Genomic DNA, 18578 nt, shown 5'->3' with positions numbered 1-18578 from the left:
CACCAACAGAAAGACCGACCCTTCCCTTGAAAAGAAATTATGATACAGCAAAAAGATATCCAAATTAAAAATGAGCTCATATTGTCACAACTTTTCAAACTGCAATGATACTTTGAAAATACCACCTTGAAGGATAAATAATTTGTACCAAGGTAATTTTTTATCATCAAAAACTTGGCAACTGGTAGGATTGCATAACAAACACACTGAGAAATATGAGCAATCTTAAGTCATGATCCTCTCATGTATTTACCACTATTTCATTGAGATAGATTGATTGAAAATGAGTCCCTAGATTTTCTCTTAGATGCATGAGAAAATTAATGGGTTTTCCTTTGGTTACCATTCTAATGTATACCACAATGAGTATCAATATTAGAAGAATGGCAGTACATTTAAAATCCTATCAATTCAATTATGGAACTATGATGGTGCTGCAACTAACATATTGCCTTAATTCAACATGATGACGAGGGATCCACAAAGTGAATTTAAATTTTGAACATTCATAATGTTATAGGATACATGTTAATATTTTATTAATTGCACAAACACAAACTCCCTGATTTTATTACCCTTGCTCGTTGCATTACATAATATTATGGTAACAACATCTTTTCTGCTTTAAACATCCAGGAAAAATACAAATAATTTTATCAAGACAAGGCTTTTTATCTCACTAGGATGACTGGCCAGACACTCTCATCAAGGTTGCCTCATCCCAATTGAGGCAACTCTAATGAAAGAGATGAAGCTTTATTGCTACAACAAGCATATTAAGGTTTCAAAACTTAGGTCACAACATATAATTCATTATAATAAATCAATTTAATATCAATCAAATATTCTGATTACTGGGGAGATTCCTTTTTTACTGCGTTATCATTGGTTTCCCATGTTACCATAGAACTTGAAAAATCACAGCAGTGCTTTGGCTGAGTTATTGCCAAAATGATGAATTCCATTCATGACCCACTGGGGCCACCACACATTCCAAACAGATGGTAAAAAAAGTAATAAAATATTCAGCATACCTTTTGAATATAGGAATCACCTTGTGAAAATGTCGAACATTATAACACAATAACAAAACAGGTCAATTTTCCCACTATATGCATGGAAATTGACATGTTTTTTTATTAATTTATACAACAATGGCATAATTTTATTCAAAGACAAGTTCACACTAAGTCTTATCAGTTTTCGAAGTTACTCAGGTACTCTATTTGTTGAGATCACGCGACACATACAGTTCAATCAACATAACAGTTCACAACACTAAGCACATATCTACCTTGGAAACTAAATGTATCCTTTCTAATAAAAAAGAGGTATACGAAACTGGTAAAAACTGATAGAAACTAAGGTTACTATTGGTAAAATAACTCATTTCACTTTTTTCAAGAGGCTTTGCCAATCTACAATGAATAAGACACATAAGTTTCAAAAATGTACACATTTAATTCAATAAATTTACTGACTTCTGGTTCATGAATTCTTAAGTGGGCAGAATTATCATAAAATTTAATAATTGTAGAATAAACCACAATAGCTTTACAAAATGTGGAAGTTTGTATTTACACAGAATAAAAATAGTCACTTGTAATGTTAATCTCATTGCTATATCTTCACTGTCCTGTAGTCCCACGGGCAATTTGTATAAGAGCAGCATTAGACTCCGAATAGTCCAAAATGAGCCGCTGTGTAATTCTGGTAAATAACTGCTGCTTGTGATATATTTTCAAGGCCCCTTTCACAGTGATGAAAGCAATTCCACCCTGTCATTGAAAAGAAAGAGTGAGATGATCAAAGAAAAATAAACACACAAGGTTGCCAGATCTTGATGCAACAATTTCAGAGATTAAAAATCATTCACCTTGACTGGGATCCCAGTCAAGGTGAATGATTTTCAATCTCTGAAATTGTTGCATTGAAATGCACATTAGTGGATGACTCCATTAAAGTTACTGTTGCGGCATCTCCCGCAGTTTCTTTGTAATTTGCCAGATCTTTTTTGACTAATGTAGAGCAAAAGTAATACTAGAAGTAGGGTAAAAGTATAATTTTGTCCAAAAAGGAGAACACTATGAAAATGTGACTGCATACCCACATATGTGCATGAATGTACACACACTTTTTGCTAATTGAAAAATTTTGGGCAAAAATCAAACATGCCCAGATGTTCATAAAATGGTATGTCTGGGGAAAAAATGGACAACTGGTAACCCCAACCACATGAATCTAATGAAAAATCTACCGTAATAATTAAGTTTAAATTAATAAGGGGAAAGTTCTTACCAATATTGTTTTCCGCAAATTTGACTGAACAGAATAAAAAAATATTTTGCCCACAATGGTTGCAATCGTCGGGAGGATGAGTGCACTACAAAGTATTCTTGTGGCAGAAGCGGCATCTGCGAGGGGAGGGTTATCCAGACTAATCCTTCGTGCCAGAGAGTCATCACCATCTTCTGGAGAACTGTCAAAAGAAATTATTATTGATGTAATATAAGCTTGACAACACATGAGAATTAGTCATATTTCTGCTATGAACCATACTAATGTGAAAAAGTGATTTTAGTAAAATCTAGTGCGGTGATCAGTGATTTATATCTGCATAACATATTAGGATCTTGAGTAGCTTGTTTTACCTCTCCATTCGAGTAGTATTTATGGGAGGCAACCAACAGATAAGGTCATTTGCACCATTAGGTATGGACAGGAAAGGATTAAGGGTTGAGAGAAACCCGGCGTCGCCATTAGCTTACTCTTAACCAAAGGCACCAAGGGGTCTGCAGCTTTAATTCCCATCCGATGGACGCCGTACTCACTTAAAGTGCCCTCCACAAAGCACCTCAAGTAGTTTGAACAGCTGAAATTAGGGTGGGGAAATCTAAAAGATCTGTGGATGTGAGGGACATATGCAAGCTTCAACTATCAAGTCGCAAATTGCTAACCCAATCCTTCACAAACCAGGAAACCATTACTATGGCCCAAGCAGAACACCAGCCACCAAAATTAACCACCAGCAAAAAATATTTCTGTTACATTGTCTGCATTAGCAAAAGTCCCTTTCCTCCACCCAATCAGCTATCATCACACATCTTTTTCTAACTCAACCTTAAATATCAATGGCCAAAATTTCCACTTCCACTGCATGTAACACCCTTGCTGATTATTGACAGGATCCGTACAATAGGTACCGGGACTGGTTCGCTGTAGCCTCAACGAAGGGGTAGATGGGGGTCCGACCGATCGGCTCAGTAGAGGGGTCCCCCACCACTCAGGCGCACTGGAGTTCAGTCGCCTCCAGGCATGCGTTGAGACAGGAGGTGGATTTTTGTGACATGTGATTGTTTTGCATCGTCGCCCTCCTACAGCCCCAACCTGGCTCCACCTGACTTTTCCTTGTTTCCGCAAATAAAAAAGGAACTCAAAGGATATAGGTTCGACTCCATCGAGGCGGTTTAAGCGGCGACAACAAAGGCTCTCAACAGTATTCCGGAAACTTCCAGCAGGCTTTTGAAGAGTGGCAGACGTGCCGAACTACGTGTATCGATGCAGGAGGAATGTATTTTGAAGATTATTAAGTAATTGTAATGATAACTGCAATAAATTTTGATTTTTGGAACCAGTCCTGATACTTATTGTACGGACCTAGTATACTTCATATTACATTATCACTCAATATTTCACCACTGAAATATTAAACTGTAACAAAATTCATAGGGATGCATATTCATGGGACTGTATCCTGAGAAACTCATGCTGATAACATAAGCTGTAAAGTTTCCATAGGATGTGACGCCTAGAGAACAGATAATTCAACAGATTAGTCACACTCCAAGTGTAGAATACATTAATGACAATTGACAGTAGTTTGAGCAATGCATTCATCTAAACATAGGCATCATTCAAGGAATAAACCATGGGGAGATTGAAAACATTTCATACGGCATATGCCCAATCACAAAAATCAATCCACAAAATCTTTTACAGCACTATATTCCTGTCAGGTTGAATTAGAACTCATAAAATTCAGGTTGTTAGGCAAAAGAGCTAAAAAATACACTGGATGGCATCTTGCTCAACTTTTAGGGTCATCCCATGCTTTTCCTTAGACATCATCCAACATACAGGTATATTCTACACTAAAAGTAAACACACCTGAATGATGGGAAGATTTTCCTGAGCAAAGGTATTTTCTTTGTGTTTTTGCGAAGGAACTGCAGCACTCCATCTTCCCAACGAACCATTTTGCCCAGAATCAAAACAACAGGCACAGTTGGAAGACCAACTAATAGGACCAGAGGATCAGCATTCTCCATTATCATCATGCCTTCTTTATGGCCTAGCACCTAGATGGTCAACATTCATTAATACATGTTACAAATCCTCAGGATAAACGATAACAATATACTAAAATAAATGAGAAACTGAGAGAATGATCTCAATAGTTTCAGCCTCAACTTTGTGGAAGTTCATTTTAATAAATGAAAAAGAAAAACTTTGTTCCAATCCACCACTTTATTTCAGGTACGACTAGTTTCGACGCTACGGCGTCATCCTCAGGTACAAGGACCTGAGGATGACGCCGTAGCGTCGAAACTAGTCGTACCTGAAATAAAGTGGTGGATTGGAACAAAGTTTTTCTTTTTCATTTATTGAGAGAATGATAACATAAAAGTAAACTTTAGGATAATAATATGAATACAAAATTCAGGGATAAGTTTTTGAACCACACATCATATAGTGCCCATTGTTCAATAAATTCTCCTTTCAGTCACACTATATCTCATAAAGATATGCTTTAAAATGCAAATCTTTCAATCTTATAACAGGAAATGAACCTGAAAGATTCAGAAACAAGAAAGGCTATTTTTCATTCAATGTTCCAGCCTGTGATGTAAACATGTATATACATAGTTGCCTGAGACCCAATGAGCCATCTGTGCTTGGTGAATGGTCGAGCTGTGCGCATAGTGCCAGTTATGTTATTTTCTGCTGTCCTCATTTTTACTGTTTGTCGAAAACCAAAATTGACGACACCATGGAGCCACGAATCTACATTAAGTTTTTTGGTGAAGTGCGGTAAAAGTGATCAAGTAATTACTGAAATGTTGACAGCTGTTTACAGTGATAATCCTCTGAAGAAAACATTTGTTTTCAAGTGGCTCGAGCATTTTAAAGATGGCCAACAATATACCATGGCTGATGCAAGGCCAGGACGACCTTCTACCACCTGTGTTGACGACGAATTGATTGGGTCCCTTGTCCTTACCGATCGTTAAAAAACTGTTCCAATGATAGCTGATGAGCTGAATTTCAGAAAATCAACAGGGCACACAAATTTAACCGAATACGATGGATGGATCCTTCAACATGACAGTACACCTGCACATTCAGCATTGATTGTTCACCAGTTTCTGGCAAATAATTCAATCACCATCCTTGACCATCCTCCTTATTCGCCACATCTCGCCCCCTTCAACTTTTTCCTATTCCCAAAATGCATAGCTGTGATAATGGGACATCACCAGGAAGATGTGGACACAATAAAGCAAGAAATGAAGAGAAAACTAAAAAGCCTAACTGCCGAGGACTTCCAGGATGCTTTAAACAGTGCAAGATAAGATGGAATAAGTGCAGAGCAATGAATGGAGGGTATTTTGAAGGGGACAAAATTGAATGAATAATTGAAGGGGACAAAATTGAATGCTAAATTTTGCAAAATTAAGTTTTATGGCCTCAGCATATTTATTGGACATGGTAGTATGTGACATTGTTGTTGGCCTGGGTTGACACATAACCAGGTTATTTTTGATAATTCAAAATTAAAGGCAAATTTTGAACTAGGATCATACGGAAATGGTTTGTTACCGGGGATTCTGGGTATGGATTGAATAAGTATTTATTGACTCAAATTAGAAATCCAAGAAGACCAGACGAACTGTTATTTGATGGCAGTCATATAAAAACAAGAAATGTAGCGGAAAGTTTGTTTGGAATTTGGAAGCAAAGTTTCCTCATTTTATCCACAGGCATGAGAATTTCTGTAAATACATCAATAGTTGCTTGTTTAGTCCTTCATAATTTAGCAACAAAAGCAAAGGAAAATGATCTCCCAACTGATGTCAGTGACAATTATTAATCAATACAGATGAAAACAGAAATAATTACATCTTTGTAAAAATAAAATGTAAGAAAAAAATTCAAAGAGCCATTAAGCTTCTCAAAAAGTATTCTAAGTAGTCTGAAAACGGGCAAATACAGAAGCAATCAATTGCAATCAAATTAACAATTTCACCTTATCTTGCAACACAAATGTCTGAATTTAGTTTTCATTGGCTAGAAAATGCAAGAAATTTATTAACTTATACTCAAAATGCACACACACACCCTTCCCTTTCTGAGTAAGACATGCCATAAAAGTCTAATTTTATTTTAGAAAAGCTACCACCTTCTACCAAAAAATTTATTTCATACCCAATTCACAAATTCATACGCTGTTAATGCTCCCACACGCCATTCATTAATGCTCCCAAAATTTCAATAAGCCCCGGTCTTAGGATTTTCTACAAACAAATTCACCCATGACTTTCTTAATCCACCTCCTCTTTTTGGATCATTTACCCTTCTCTCAAATATGTGTTGAGTAATTCAACTCTCATCTGTACTTCCAACATGAACATACAAATGTAGTATGCTTCTTTCAAACTTGGCATTCAATCTACTTTTAGTAATAGTATTTAGGAGTGGCAACCGACAGCTAAGGTCATTTGCACCATTCGGGATGGACAGGAAAGGATAAAGGGTGGCGAGAAACTCGGCATCACCATTAGCCTTCTCTTAATGAGAGGCGTCAAGGGGTCTGCAGCTCAATGTCCTATCTGACGGATGACAAACTCACTCAAAGTGCCCTCCATAAAGCACCTCAAGTAGGGATAAAGATGCCACTAAAAAATATTTATCGCCACCGGGATTCGAACCCGGGCCCTCAATCTACTTTTTTCTTACTCATTTATAACATTCTTTATCCTATTTCTCCAATTTTAAGCATAACTTTTCTCTCATATTAGCACAACACACATGTTTATTTTGCTATATAATTTGAGGTTTTAATAAGATTTCATACTTCAGACATTAAAAATTTTAAGTATATTATACACAGTTTGGTACATAAATAGAAAACCCACAAAAAAGTCCATTCATGATAACCTGCCGGATGATAATACCATAAACACAGCAATCAACCCTAAGGTCGGTTTGTTAGGTGATGGTAGAGTTCACCTAGTGCTAAGCCCAATGGAATAAGATATTCACAAAGCAGGGTTGAGGGGCCAGTTCATTTCCCTGTGCCGGTTATGGTTTCTCAGGAAGATCTGGTACCCAAAAATTCACAAAGCTTTGATGGAGCTGAGGGTGCCCAAGGAAGCTTGCCCGGGAATCTAACCTGGGCCCTTGGGTCAACAGTCCAATGCTCTACCCCTGGACTACCACGACCCTATGATGATAATAAATAATGTGGTAATTGGTGCAGCAGAGGGAGAAGTTTGAGGGCTTATATATGTCAAATTCACCCAAGCTGTGGGATTTTTGGAGCATCAGAACTCCCTGGAAAACCATAGCCAGCACAGATAAAGGATCTAGCCTATCTTGAAATGTGAATTTTACATGCTGTTGGGCTTAGTATTGGGTGAACTCTACCATCACCTATAAAATCAACATTCTGGTTGATTGATGTTTTTATGGTTTTACATATTCCAAGCCTCTCGAGTATTCAACACCACTTAACTAGTATAATCTATCCTCAACACAGCAACCATCAGAGGTGGTCAGCACGTATTAGAAGTGTGATACCATAGATACATCAGTGATGCAGGATATTTTATGCATGCAATGATAAATTTGTACAGAGAATACAGTCTTAAGTTTATTTCAATGTGAATAACTGTAAGATAACTAACATTTCCATCATTACCACCAACACACTTCGCTATGCTCTTAGTCCTACATGCATTCCTACTGATCACATGATTACTTAATATTGTTTCGCATGAAATACAGATCTTGAGAAGTGTCCACACCCTTGAAATGAAAACAACTCCACTAGTGGAGAGTTCCACTCAATAGGATCACTTACTTGCATCACAGTAACTGCACCATAGGTCACAGCAGACCAATAGACCGAGCCAACAACGATTGCAGCAGCAACGGATGGGCAAATCCTATAAATGAGATTATTTGCAGTATCCAAAATCATAACGATAGACCCTGGAAAATAAAGCAATGATGAATGGTTAGCTTATGTAACTACCGAGTATTTATTAAATAAATATCATTCAAGGATATCTAATTAAAACTGGGCGTTTCTCTTGCCCATAAAACTCACAAAACACTTCATGAACATGTTACCAATTCCATTTTTCAAAAATTAAGAGTAGGCAAACGGTTGACTATGACTAACCCATCGCTAGTACTAAATGGCATACAAATTAATAATCTGCTCAGTCAAACCTTAAGACCAATATCCATTTCATCTATTTTTACCCAGGGTTTTCCTTGAAAACGGTTACAAAATTATAAGAATTAACAGTTCCACATTCTGTAAAATTGCCTCGGTATGAAGTGACCATTAATGCTTGAATAATTATTTTTACCGTTTCATTGATAAACTTACCCATTTTTGGAAACATAATTAGATATTCTGTGTTGCATTGAGGACACGAAACTTTCCCTAAAGAATTTCCTTTTTGCTTTTCGTCAACCCATCGCTGAATGCAAGTCTGATGAACCTACAAAACAATTGTGTCATGACAGTTTACAAGGACAGCAAAAGAGCCGAGTCCCTATTAGACTGCTAACTTTTATATACCATAAACGAATGCAATTAAAACGCAAGCAAGCCCAAAAAAACAAAGAAAAACAGTTTTATACGTATAGTCATACCCATTTGGCAGTGCCTCGGCAAGAGCACGGCTGAACCCATTCCGTATACGGATCATCTTCCTCTGTGGCAAAACAAACCCAGCACTGGCGCCTAAGAAGAATGTTAAAACAAATTATTGGGCAATCAAATCCACAGAAAGTATTTATCATGAAATATCCGAGGGTATAACGAACGTACATCTCATCATCTTCGGTTCGCCTGGTGTTCCGTCCTTGCTCGGCATATTCTTGCTGGCTTCTTGATGAAAGAGAAAATCTCTCGTCTTCTTCCATCTTTCCTCAGTCTCAAATAAAAAAATCATAGGTTACAAATTCCTCGAATGCCATTCATTATTCTATCTAAATGAAACGCATTGCTACCCATAAATGCCTAGCCACTTCAAACCTTGGTTGTATGTTAACGATTTCCACTATGTTAAACCTGTGAGTGATGCTAAACTTACCTGATCGGTCAATTTATTATCAGTAATTAATGCGGAGATCTCATTTCGAATAATCATCAACGAATTACGTCACTCCAATACAAGTATTTTTATTATTAGAACATTCAAGAGTAGCCCAATATCAACATGGCGGTCTATTTAAGACCAATACCTGACAAATGAAAGCTCGAAAACAGTGATTTCGTCACCATTCTGATGATTAATACCTCGGCAAGTGGATATATTGTTCAAAATCTACTTTCTTTGAAATGCTGTCAAGATTATATAATAAAAACGACAGTTGACGAACTTCTGAAGCATATCATGAAATCTGTTTTCATTTGTACACTAGTTAATTAATTTAATTTCACTCGGCCATAAAGGAAGTAATGAGTGAACCTAATATTTTAAGGTCAATAACTTCTTATTGTTAACTGATTTTTAGAAATTTCTTTACCTGGAAATAACTTTGAACAATTTAATGATACTCAAAATTGGTCGAATTTCACCACCTTCGGGATTCGAACCTAATGTTCCACTCGACTTATTTTTATCCTGAAAAAATCTCCAAGAAATTTTAAATGCGGTTACTGTTTACCAACGGAATATTTCTCAAATCGGTATGGAAAATAAATATTTCGATTGTTGTTAAGTCCGGAATTCAATTTATTCAGGCAACGATCACAATACGATCGTAGATGACACGGCTGTTTCAGTCAAGCCTAGCCTAGCCTTCATTAGCCTAGTCAATCAGTTCCTGGCACGTTTCCTAACTTACCTAATATGGTTGATACACAACAGCGGGTCATTTATTCTTCTGAGACATGTATTATACCCCTAAAGAGCCAGTACGAAGCAAACAAAGACAAACTTAAAAGCAAAATATTCCCATCGCCTCTTTATGCAGACCTCAGACTTTTTCCCCGCCAATACTCTATATTTTATAATGAAAACTTGATTAAAAATGTGTTCACAAGGTGGAAAGACTTGTTGTGGGCTTCAAAAGATTTGCGGAGATTGTTTGCGAGAGCAACCTGCCATTATAATTTCAATCTGGCATTGAAGGCTTTTGCCAAATGGAAATTATTCATATCACATAGATTGGAATATCTAAAAAATATAATAAAATCATCGAAATTTTACTCAAGGAGGCTATTGCTTTCATGCTTTAAAAAAATTCAGTTGAGGCACGCAGTGTTTCAGGGGTTTAAAAAAATTCAGAACCTTAATCGTCAGCTATTTACCATTCTTCTCATGAAACAGAAATATTTGCTCTCCATGAAATATATTTGTGATGGTTGTTACCAGTTAACTATGGATACAATGGCCATTCAGTTTTGGAATCGCACCCTCCAAAAGCATGCTTTTATTTCATGGAAGTCTTACTTCATGTACAAGGTAGGTAGGTTCTTCTTTCTCACTTTACCATCTCCATCGGATTCATTTCCCATTCCATTTATAGAGCATTACGGCAAAATATTAATAATTACCCAGAATAAGTCATGTGCGAGGGAAACTCACTATCTTTCAGATGTTCCTTCTTTAAAAAATGTATCTTATAGTGAATACATTGTTTCAGATGAATAAACAGCAAGCAAATATAACTGCATTCTTATACAATAAGAAAAAAATGAAACTGTTATTTTTCCATTTATGGAAATCATACTATTATAGCAGGAAAGCAAAATTGCAACTGTGGGGAATTTCAAAAGAAATGTATATAAGTGCTTTAACATCAAAATATGTGTATCTCTGGAGCACTAAGTAAGCTGTGTATTTGGTGGCCACTTCAATTTAGTAATATCATGTAGCTTTAAAACTGAATCTTGTAATACTACAGGTGCAGAGAAAAAATTGCCTATGATTCTCTTTCCATTACTGCGCACTCACATTTTGAAAAGAGGAGGTTGAGGCTCTGTTTCAACAACATGAAAACATATAATAACTACAGGAATGATAAAAGACAAAAGGCAGCTCTTGCTGATGGTTTATACTTTTACAATCTGAAGGTCATTATTATTTCATAATGCCAAAATTATTCCATTGACGTTGTTGAAATATTATAATGGATGATGGCATGGACTAAATATAGGCTATTTTTATTGCTTCATTAACCTGTTCACATTTCTGACAGAAAAAAGGACTTTTACTTCTACATTCCTACTACAAATATAAACACCTATGTAAGTCATTACTAAATGAGGGAAAAAAAATAGGTGAAAAAATAATACTCAGACACTCGATGAAAACATGGATATCTTTTGTGGAGAGACGAGAAGTTACCAAGAATGTGCAAAATTATGAAAAAGCAGATTTACATTACAGGTCAGATAATTGTATAAAATACATTTTATCTGAAGTATTTTGGTGCATCTAAGATGATTCCACAATTGGTAATTACAGCAAATATGTACTATATAAATGATAAAATGTCACAATGAGAATGTTATACAATACAGTCAAGTATTTACAGTAATATTATATGAACTTTCTCATAGTTGTTATTCCCTTAACAAGCTGATATTTTGTTCAATGAAGATAATAAAACAAAACCAATCATGTGAAATCAATGCAGATGGCTGTGCTTTGTGGAACACTCTTGGTTAATTTCCTACATTTCAGTTTGACAGGTTGTTCTCATGAAAAAACATTACTTTCTTACTCGTAACTTTTCTACTCGTACTTGTCCTCATTGAAGATTTTCAGTCACTCCTTCCATTTTTTTGTTTAGAATGTTAAGAAATTACACACTATTGCTGAACATTTCAATTTTTTCTGATTTAATCCTTCTCCTCCTAGAGGCAGCCTGTAGAGTATTGTAATTCAGATAAAATATGGCACAATTTAAAATTGATCTCAGTCATCAAGGCAACTGAAAAATTAAATCACTGCTTCTATAATTGAAATTAATATAAAATGACATGTACACTGTTGCCCTAACCCTCTCTAACCAACCTATTCCCTTAGCCTGTATGAAAATTAATCTCATATACTATACGTATTGTCATTTCCAAAAATATATGCCTCAAAAAGTAAAAAAATAGTAATTTTCAGAAGTAATATAGTTTCCTTTATAAGATTGCAACTATAGGTCAATAATATCACTTCAATTTGCTGCTTAATCAACAATTAACTTATTTTAGAAAGGCTCTGCTAGCTACATACTTCCAAAATATGGTCTTGGTCTACAGAACTGGAAAAAAAAAGTCACATTTATATAAAAGAGGCTGGATTTTTTCTCTAAAAGCGATTCGATGCTACTACCTAAAGCAGTGGGAGAAAAGATGGAAAGAACACGAATATTCAAGAATGCTGGATGAAAAGGTATTGGAAAGTCAGAAAATTTTCAAAGAATTAGTTTAAACTAAGAAAGGAAAAAAATGAGATTTTTATCGATTATTCTTTGAGCAAGCAATAGCTTTCATTAGTCCTACTTGAAAAACAAGTACTTTGCTAAATAATTTATTATCTATTTCACCATTAAACCTTTGACACATTGATTTTGTGCTTCAACAGAAAAAAACTATGTCACTAAAATAACTCATTTACCCATAATAATGGGTCATCACTAGTGATAAAACAATCACTCTACCCCTTGAGGAACTCATTCATGCACCCACACTCTTCGAAAGTGAGAATCATTGGTGAGCTAGGGTTTTTTGTCAAGATATTAAAGAATAACTTACAAAACTTTCAATGATGTCATACGTTAGTACATATTCTGGCCCCTTTAGTGCAATAAAGGTGATAGAAACCACAGCAATGAAAGTCAGGATTCCAATGGTTTATATAAAAGAAGAGTGAAGGATGATGGTGATCGAATTCGGTTCAATTTCAACTAAAATGACAAACACACAGACAAATGAAAGCTGAAATTAACCTATTTATGAACCATAATTAGCCACTTACCAAAGCTAAATCTGCTGCATGGTAGTAGCGATCAGACACCAGAGTTATTTGTTGTCAAGATGACCTTTGCATCAAGTATAGTGACTTATTTGTGTTATAAATACTGACTAAATACTTTCCCACTTTTGGCAAACCAGGAAATTACACTTCCCTGCCCTACACTGTACAGGAGCAAAACTACATACAGGGTCCACTATAAAAGTAATGAGCATTCTCTGGGAAAAATAGATTTATCAATTGCACTTGTGCAAAAACTTAAAATTCTTCAAAATATTCTCCCCCCACATCAATATACTAGCGGAGATGCGTCTGCCATGTTTAGAAGGCATCCTGAAACTCCTTGATGGGAATGTCTCTCAGGAACGTTGTAACATGATTTTGGATGTTTTCCACGGTCTCCCAATGCTTTCTTTTCAGTCTAGGAAAGAAAAAAAAGTTGCGAGGAGCCAAGTCAGGACTGTAAGAGGGCTGGGGACCACTGAGGGGTGGTGCTTCAAGCCTGGAAGTTGTTAACGATGAAGGATGTGTGGCTGGGCGCTCCATCCTACCGTGTCACAAAGTCGAAAAACACACTTTATGCAGAGGCATGTCTTTCTGCTCAGAGCAAACTGGCGGCAGGCTGTGCTGGAAAAGCAGACCCCCTACCACATTTCCTGACTGGTTTTACTGCGCTGGCATGGATGGTCACATCACAATAAAATCATGTGTATTACTTACACTAAGTACCATGCATGCCATCCTTTTGGTGGGTCCTTGTTACCCATTTATTCGTGTATTTTTCCTCTCCTATTAATGCACTCTCACATCTTGCAGTCTTAGGAATCTTTGCTATTAGTTGACAATTTTACCACCCATGTAAAAACTACGGAAAAAAATTAGTTTAACAATCAATTTACCAAAACGGAAGTAGTCACAACGTGTGATCAGAGGGAAAGAACTACACTTGGAAATGATAGCTTAAAAAATAAATCACAGAAGAATAAATGCATTTTCAAATGTAAAAGATCTCTTTCACGCAAATCATAAATTTTTAAGTCTCAAATATTGCATTTTATACATAATAAGGCTATATTACAGGGTAGAGCAAAATACAAAAATTAACTATTGATCTAATTTATTTATTTTACAATAATCCAAAAACAGCCAAGTTTATTAACATGAAATAACAACAAGGAAAGATATGAACATCCAAGCCCTAGGTGAAAGAAATCCAAAGACCCATTGTGTAGTAGGAAAGGATGTTATCCAACAACTACCAAGACTGACAATGACATCTAGGTGAAATTTATTCCTAGTCCTGAATTACAAATGAAAGGATTTGTTTCAAGGTTCCTACAAATTACTTGTAATTCTTGACCAAGAGTTTTGGGCTCTTAATCGTCTTGATGGGATAGTACAAATTTCTCTTGGACCAGACAAATTTGTTGCACATGAAGTTGGGAAATGGGAAAGTTTATCTGTTTTTGTTTCCATAATTAGTTTTTGCCAAGCTTCTTAGTACAGACTCATTAATCTTGATGTAGGAGTAGTTTTAGCACATATGTTTCTACTTTCTGATTTGCACTGAATGCAATCATTATACTTTCAGGGCACTCTGACTCACGTATTTTTTACCATAAAGAGGGCTGTGACATTGTGGAGGAAAAGCTGGTATGAAACTAACAGAATCTCTAATTTAAAAAATAAGGCCCTTTCATACTTCAAAGATCATATTATGCATAAACATTTGATACATTGGCTCAATAATGTGAATGAAACCAAAAGAATCTCAAAACAGATGTTACATGCAACATATTTCTATGAAATGCAAATAAAACATTTTGCACTGGATCAATGGAAAAAAGTAAGTATTACCAAGTTAAACTAAATAAGTACGTATTGATATTCTTCTATAGAGAAAATAATATCAGAAAAGAAAATAACCATTAAGCAAGGGTTTTAACATACCTTCCTAAATTAGCCCGACCAGTATTTGACAAATTCCTCCCCTATTTAATAACTCAAGGTAAGGTAGAGAACAAAAATGTGATTATTTCATGAATCTGTGAGGATAATTCCAAGAATTCCTCTTTAAATTAGTCATTTTTTATATAAAATATTAATCAAAACACTAGAAGCTCCAACATTTGAACTGTATTATCAACAGTGAACCCACCAAACCTCCCTCCATGAAAATTGAGGGGCAATACACTACTTATGGCATGGCCTTTTTGAAGTGCAAATATGGTGGATAATTATAATATATAATGATATTTTTTTTAATTTTCATAGTACATTTCATGGAAGAAAGATGAGCATATTTACAACAACAAGAGCAAAACCATGTACCATCATACTTTGAAATCACATGTGCTCAAAAGATTGAAAACTATTAAATATATGATGGACATTCAAGTAGAAAGAGCAGAACTATTCAGGGGAGACATACAAACAAGGATAATGAAAAATATTTTCAAAGACTGGAAGAACATTGTAAATGAAAATAAGCATTATAATTCCCTTATCAACAACTTTCGTATACATATTGAAATGGAATTAAAATTATGGACTTTAAGGAAATGGACGAATGTGACTACCAGCAAGAAAAAGAAACTATTTTTATCTTTACACCAAATACCTTATTTGACAGGGTTGAGGATGAGTAGTAAGTTATAATTCATATTTCTTTTAAGTTCATTTATTATACTACTTTCCCCATCAAATATCTACTCTTAAAACTCTAAAGACTAAATAAGAATTTTTGAAACAAAAATACAGTGAAGGCCAGTTCTTACTTCCAAGACATTCAGTAGATATTATGGAAAGCATATTGTGCTTCAAAAGAACTTTCTTTCACAAGAAGCATCCAATAATTATGTACATACCAAAAATAAAAACCCACATGGGGAAGTTGGTGATTGAATATATATGAACTTACAAATTGACTCCAGTTCACCACTTACACTCTGATCCTGTATCCTTCATTGTAATTAAGCATTAATCGGAGTCCTATTGAGCCTATGGCTACCTTAAACCTTCACTATTGGTAGAGAGAAGAATGACACGATAATTTTTAAGCAATAAAAATGATGCAGAACAGTTACACTATCATGTCACCTATTTTAGTGACTAGCATTTTCTTCAAATAGCATCAAACACGAGGACCATCCAAAAAAGGCTTCATTTGGAATTACACAACCATATAATTGGCATATCATTTCCATAAAAAAAGAAAGTTTTTCCGCACAAATAGCACCAACACAAGAACATACTCATAACTACTGAGTGACCTACAAATGCAATAGAATTCTGGACATCACACACTAAGGTTAATAGGTCATTTATCGTAACATATAAACAGGCAGCCATGCGAAAGATTTTTATCCAGACCTCTCAATCATAATGTCAACTGCACATAGCAAAAATCTGCCAATGTAACCAAGTGTCCTAACCATCCATTTCAATGGTGAAAGACTTTCCCTTATTTCCACCCATACTCAAGAAAAATTTCCTCTCTGAAAGGCATTAGCTTTCATAGTCCTAGATCTTCTCCTGGCTGATTTGTAGACAAAAGTTGACTGAATGAATGACAAGTTTTAACTAGAGCTGCCACATTGCCAGTCAGAAAAATCTTCTGGGCCATTCTGTTATGACATTTATGTCTACGGGCCTGATTTTGTTATTTGCTTTATGGTATAATTAAACATTTTCATAGCTTGGTACAAAAGTTATATGAGTAGCAATGTAATGCTTCACCACTGATCTATCATAATTGAATAGTGAGAATGAAAAAAACACACATTAAAGAGTAAAAAGTTCAAAGACAAAAGGATAAAGCTGCTGATTATTTTAATTTTTTCCTCTTTGGATTCTGGACTATGTCTATGTCTCTGTCCAACTATGTCAGAAAATTTGAGGTGGTGACAAACTTCTCTCAGCCTTTTCCCAAACATAAAATTGCAAGCACAAAATTTAACATATTTTCAGGCTTAAAAACAAAATGCCTTAAAATATGGATGAGAATTTATGAAGAAAATAAGCAAGAAGTCCTAATAATGAACAAAGCTAGCAAATCTTATGAGAGAGTGATTGTTGGCAGGTACTTTAAAATATGGATCAATTATCATTTGATGGACCTTAATAAGAAACAACTTGCTGAAAAGGCTATGAATGTCCATTTAAAGCAAATCCAAAGGTAAGATAAATTTATCTCTAGTGGAAAACAATCAATATATTAATTAGGCAACTTGCTCTTTATAATGCACTACTATAAAGAGCTAATCCCTTATTAACTTAATCAAATTGAGCTAGCTATAAACTTCACGTACTAGTATCATTCAATATCATAGTAACAAAAAATAATTTACCCTTATTTTTGCAGATGTATTAATACGTGGAGAAGAGTTTACCACAACAAACAGGCAGAGAAAGAACATCTATCATTAGCAATACGAATTTGGAGACAAAGAAAACAAGAAAAGGTAAGAAATATAGCAAAGTAAAATAAATGCTATTTCATGCTATCAGTTAGGATGTTAAGTAGCAATAGTTGTTGCTAGCAGTTGGGATGCTAAGTAGCAAAGGATAAATCAACACTTGTAATTGTACTTTTTTTTAAATCAACAGTTACTGTTAAGATTTCACAAGCATATAATGCTAACCAATATGTACACTACCATAATAGAGTACTATGCAAATAAGCAGTATTTACTTAAGGATTTTTGCACACATTCATCTCTTCAAGCATGAGTTTTTATTGTTAAGGGATAGAGAATTGTTTTGAGTGCACCTTTAGGAGTGATTTCTTTCATTGTTACATTTGGCAAAACATTTAAAATGAATAAATGCATAAAAACAGGCATTTGTTAACATTTCAAGATATCATCCCTGCATGCAATGAACACGTCAAACAACTAGACGCGGTTTACAGATGCATGGATGTACACTATGAAAAGAGATTCCAAAATCTACATCCAAGGGTTTCCTTAGAGATTCTATGCTTAGCATCAAAGGAATATACGTGGATGTACTATTAAAGGATTCAAAAACCATTGTACGTACATCCATGGATTTCCTAACAGATTCTATGCTAGCATCAAAGGAATATATTTGGGTGTACCATTGAATAATTAAAAAACCAATGTATGTACAAATTCATAAGTACATGAGCAAGTGACATTACCTTTGTCCAACTTTTCTTCCTCAAATTTTAGTAGCTTAATGGCAAATATTAATGATATTTGCTCTCACAGGAAAATTACAAAATTGGAGGTGGATAGAAATTCCATAAAATATTTTTTGCTATTACCAATAGCAGGT

At 35.1% G+C, this 18578-nt stretch overlaps 1 protein-coding gene across 1 annotated transcript; it reads right to left on the bottom strand.

The window, feature by feature from the left end:
* Positions 1-1441: 1441 nt before the first annotated feature.
* Positions 1442-9667, bottom strand: LOC139687960 (E3 ubiquitin-protein ligase MARCHF5-like). The gene is made up of 8 exons (XM_071585334.1): positions 9393-9667; positions 9128-9233; positions 8950-9040; positions 8681-8795; positions 8144-8274; positions 4168-4358; positions 2299-2479; positions 1442-1778 (listed from the first exon to the last, which is right to left on the bottom strand). The coding sequence occupies exons 2-8, from the start codon at positions 9220-9222 to the stop codon at positions 1629-1631; spliced, it is 954 nt and encodes a 317-aa protein (XP_071441435.1). The 5' UTR covers positions 9223-9233; positions 9393-9667; the 3' UTR covers positions 1442-1628.
* Between the last annotated feature and the right edge of the window lie 8911 nt (positions 9668-18578).

Source organism: Hetaerina americana, unplaced genomic scaffold (genome assembly GCF_022747635.1).
Source record: "Hetaerina americana unplaced genomic scaffold, ioHetAmer1.1.p SCAF_2, whole genome shotgun sequence".
Taxonomy (NCBI): domain Eukaryota; kingdom Metazoa; phylum Arthropoda; class Insecta; order Odonata; family Calopterygidae; genus Hetaerina; species Hetaerina americana.
The sequence above is the reverse complement of the archived record's forward strand: the minus strand, read 5'-3'. Positions and strand labels throughout refer to the sequence as shown.

What these genes read in the sequence shown, in the direction of transcription:
- LOC139687960 (XM_071585334.1), bottom strand. Translation starts at nt 9,222, where the DNA reads ATGGAAGAAGACGAGAGATTTTCTCTTTCATCAAGAAGCCAGCAAGAA. An exon ending in GCCGAGGCACTGCCAAATGG is followed by an intron (nt 8,796 to 8,949) that starts GTATGACTATAC and finishes ATTGTTTTGTAG; the next exon opens with GTTCATCAGACTTGCATTCA. An exon ending in AAAATCTTCCCATCATTCAG is followed by an intron (nt 2,480 to 4,167) that starts GTGTGTTTACTT and finishes TTCTTTTGACAG; the next exon opens with TTCTCCAGAAGATGGTGATG.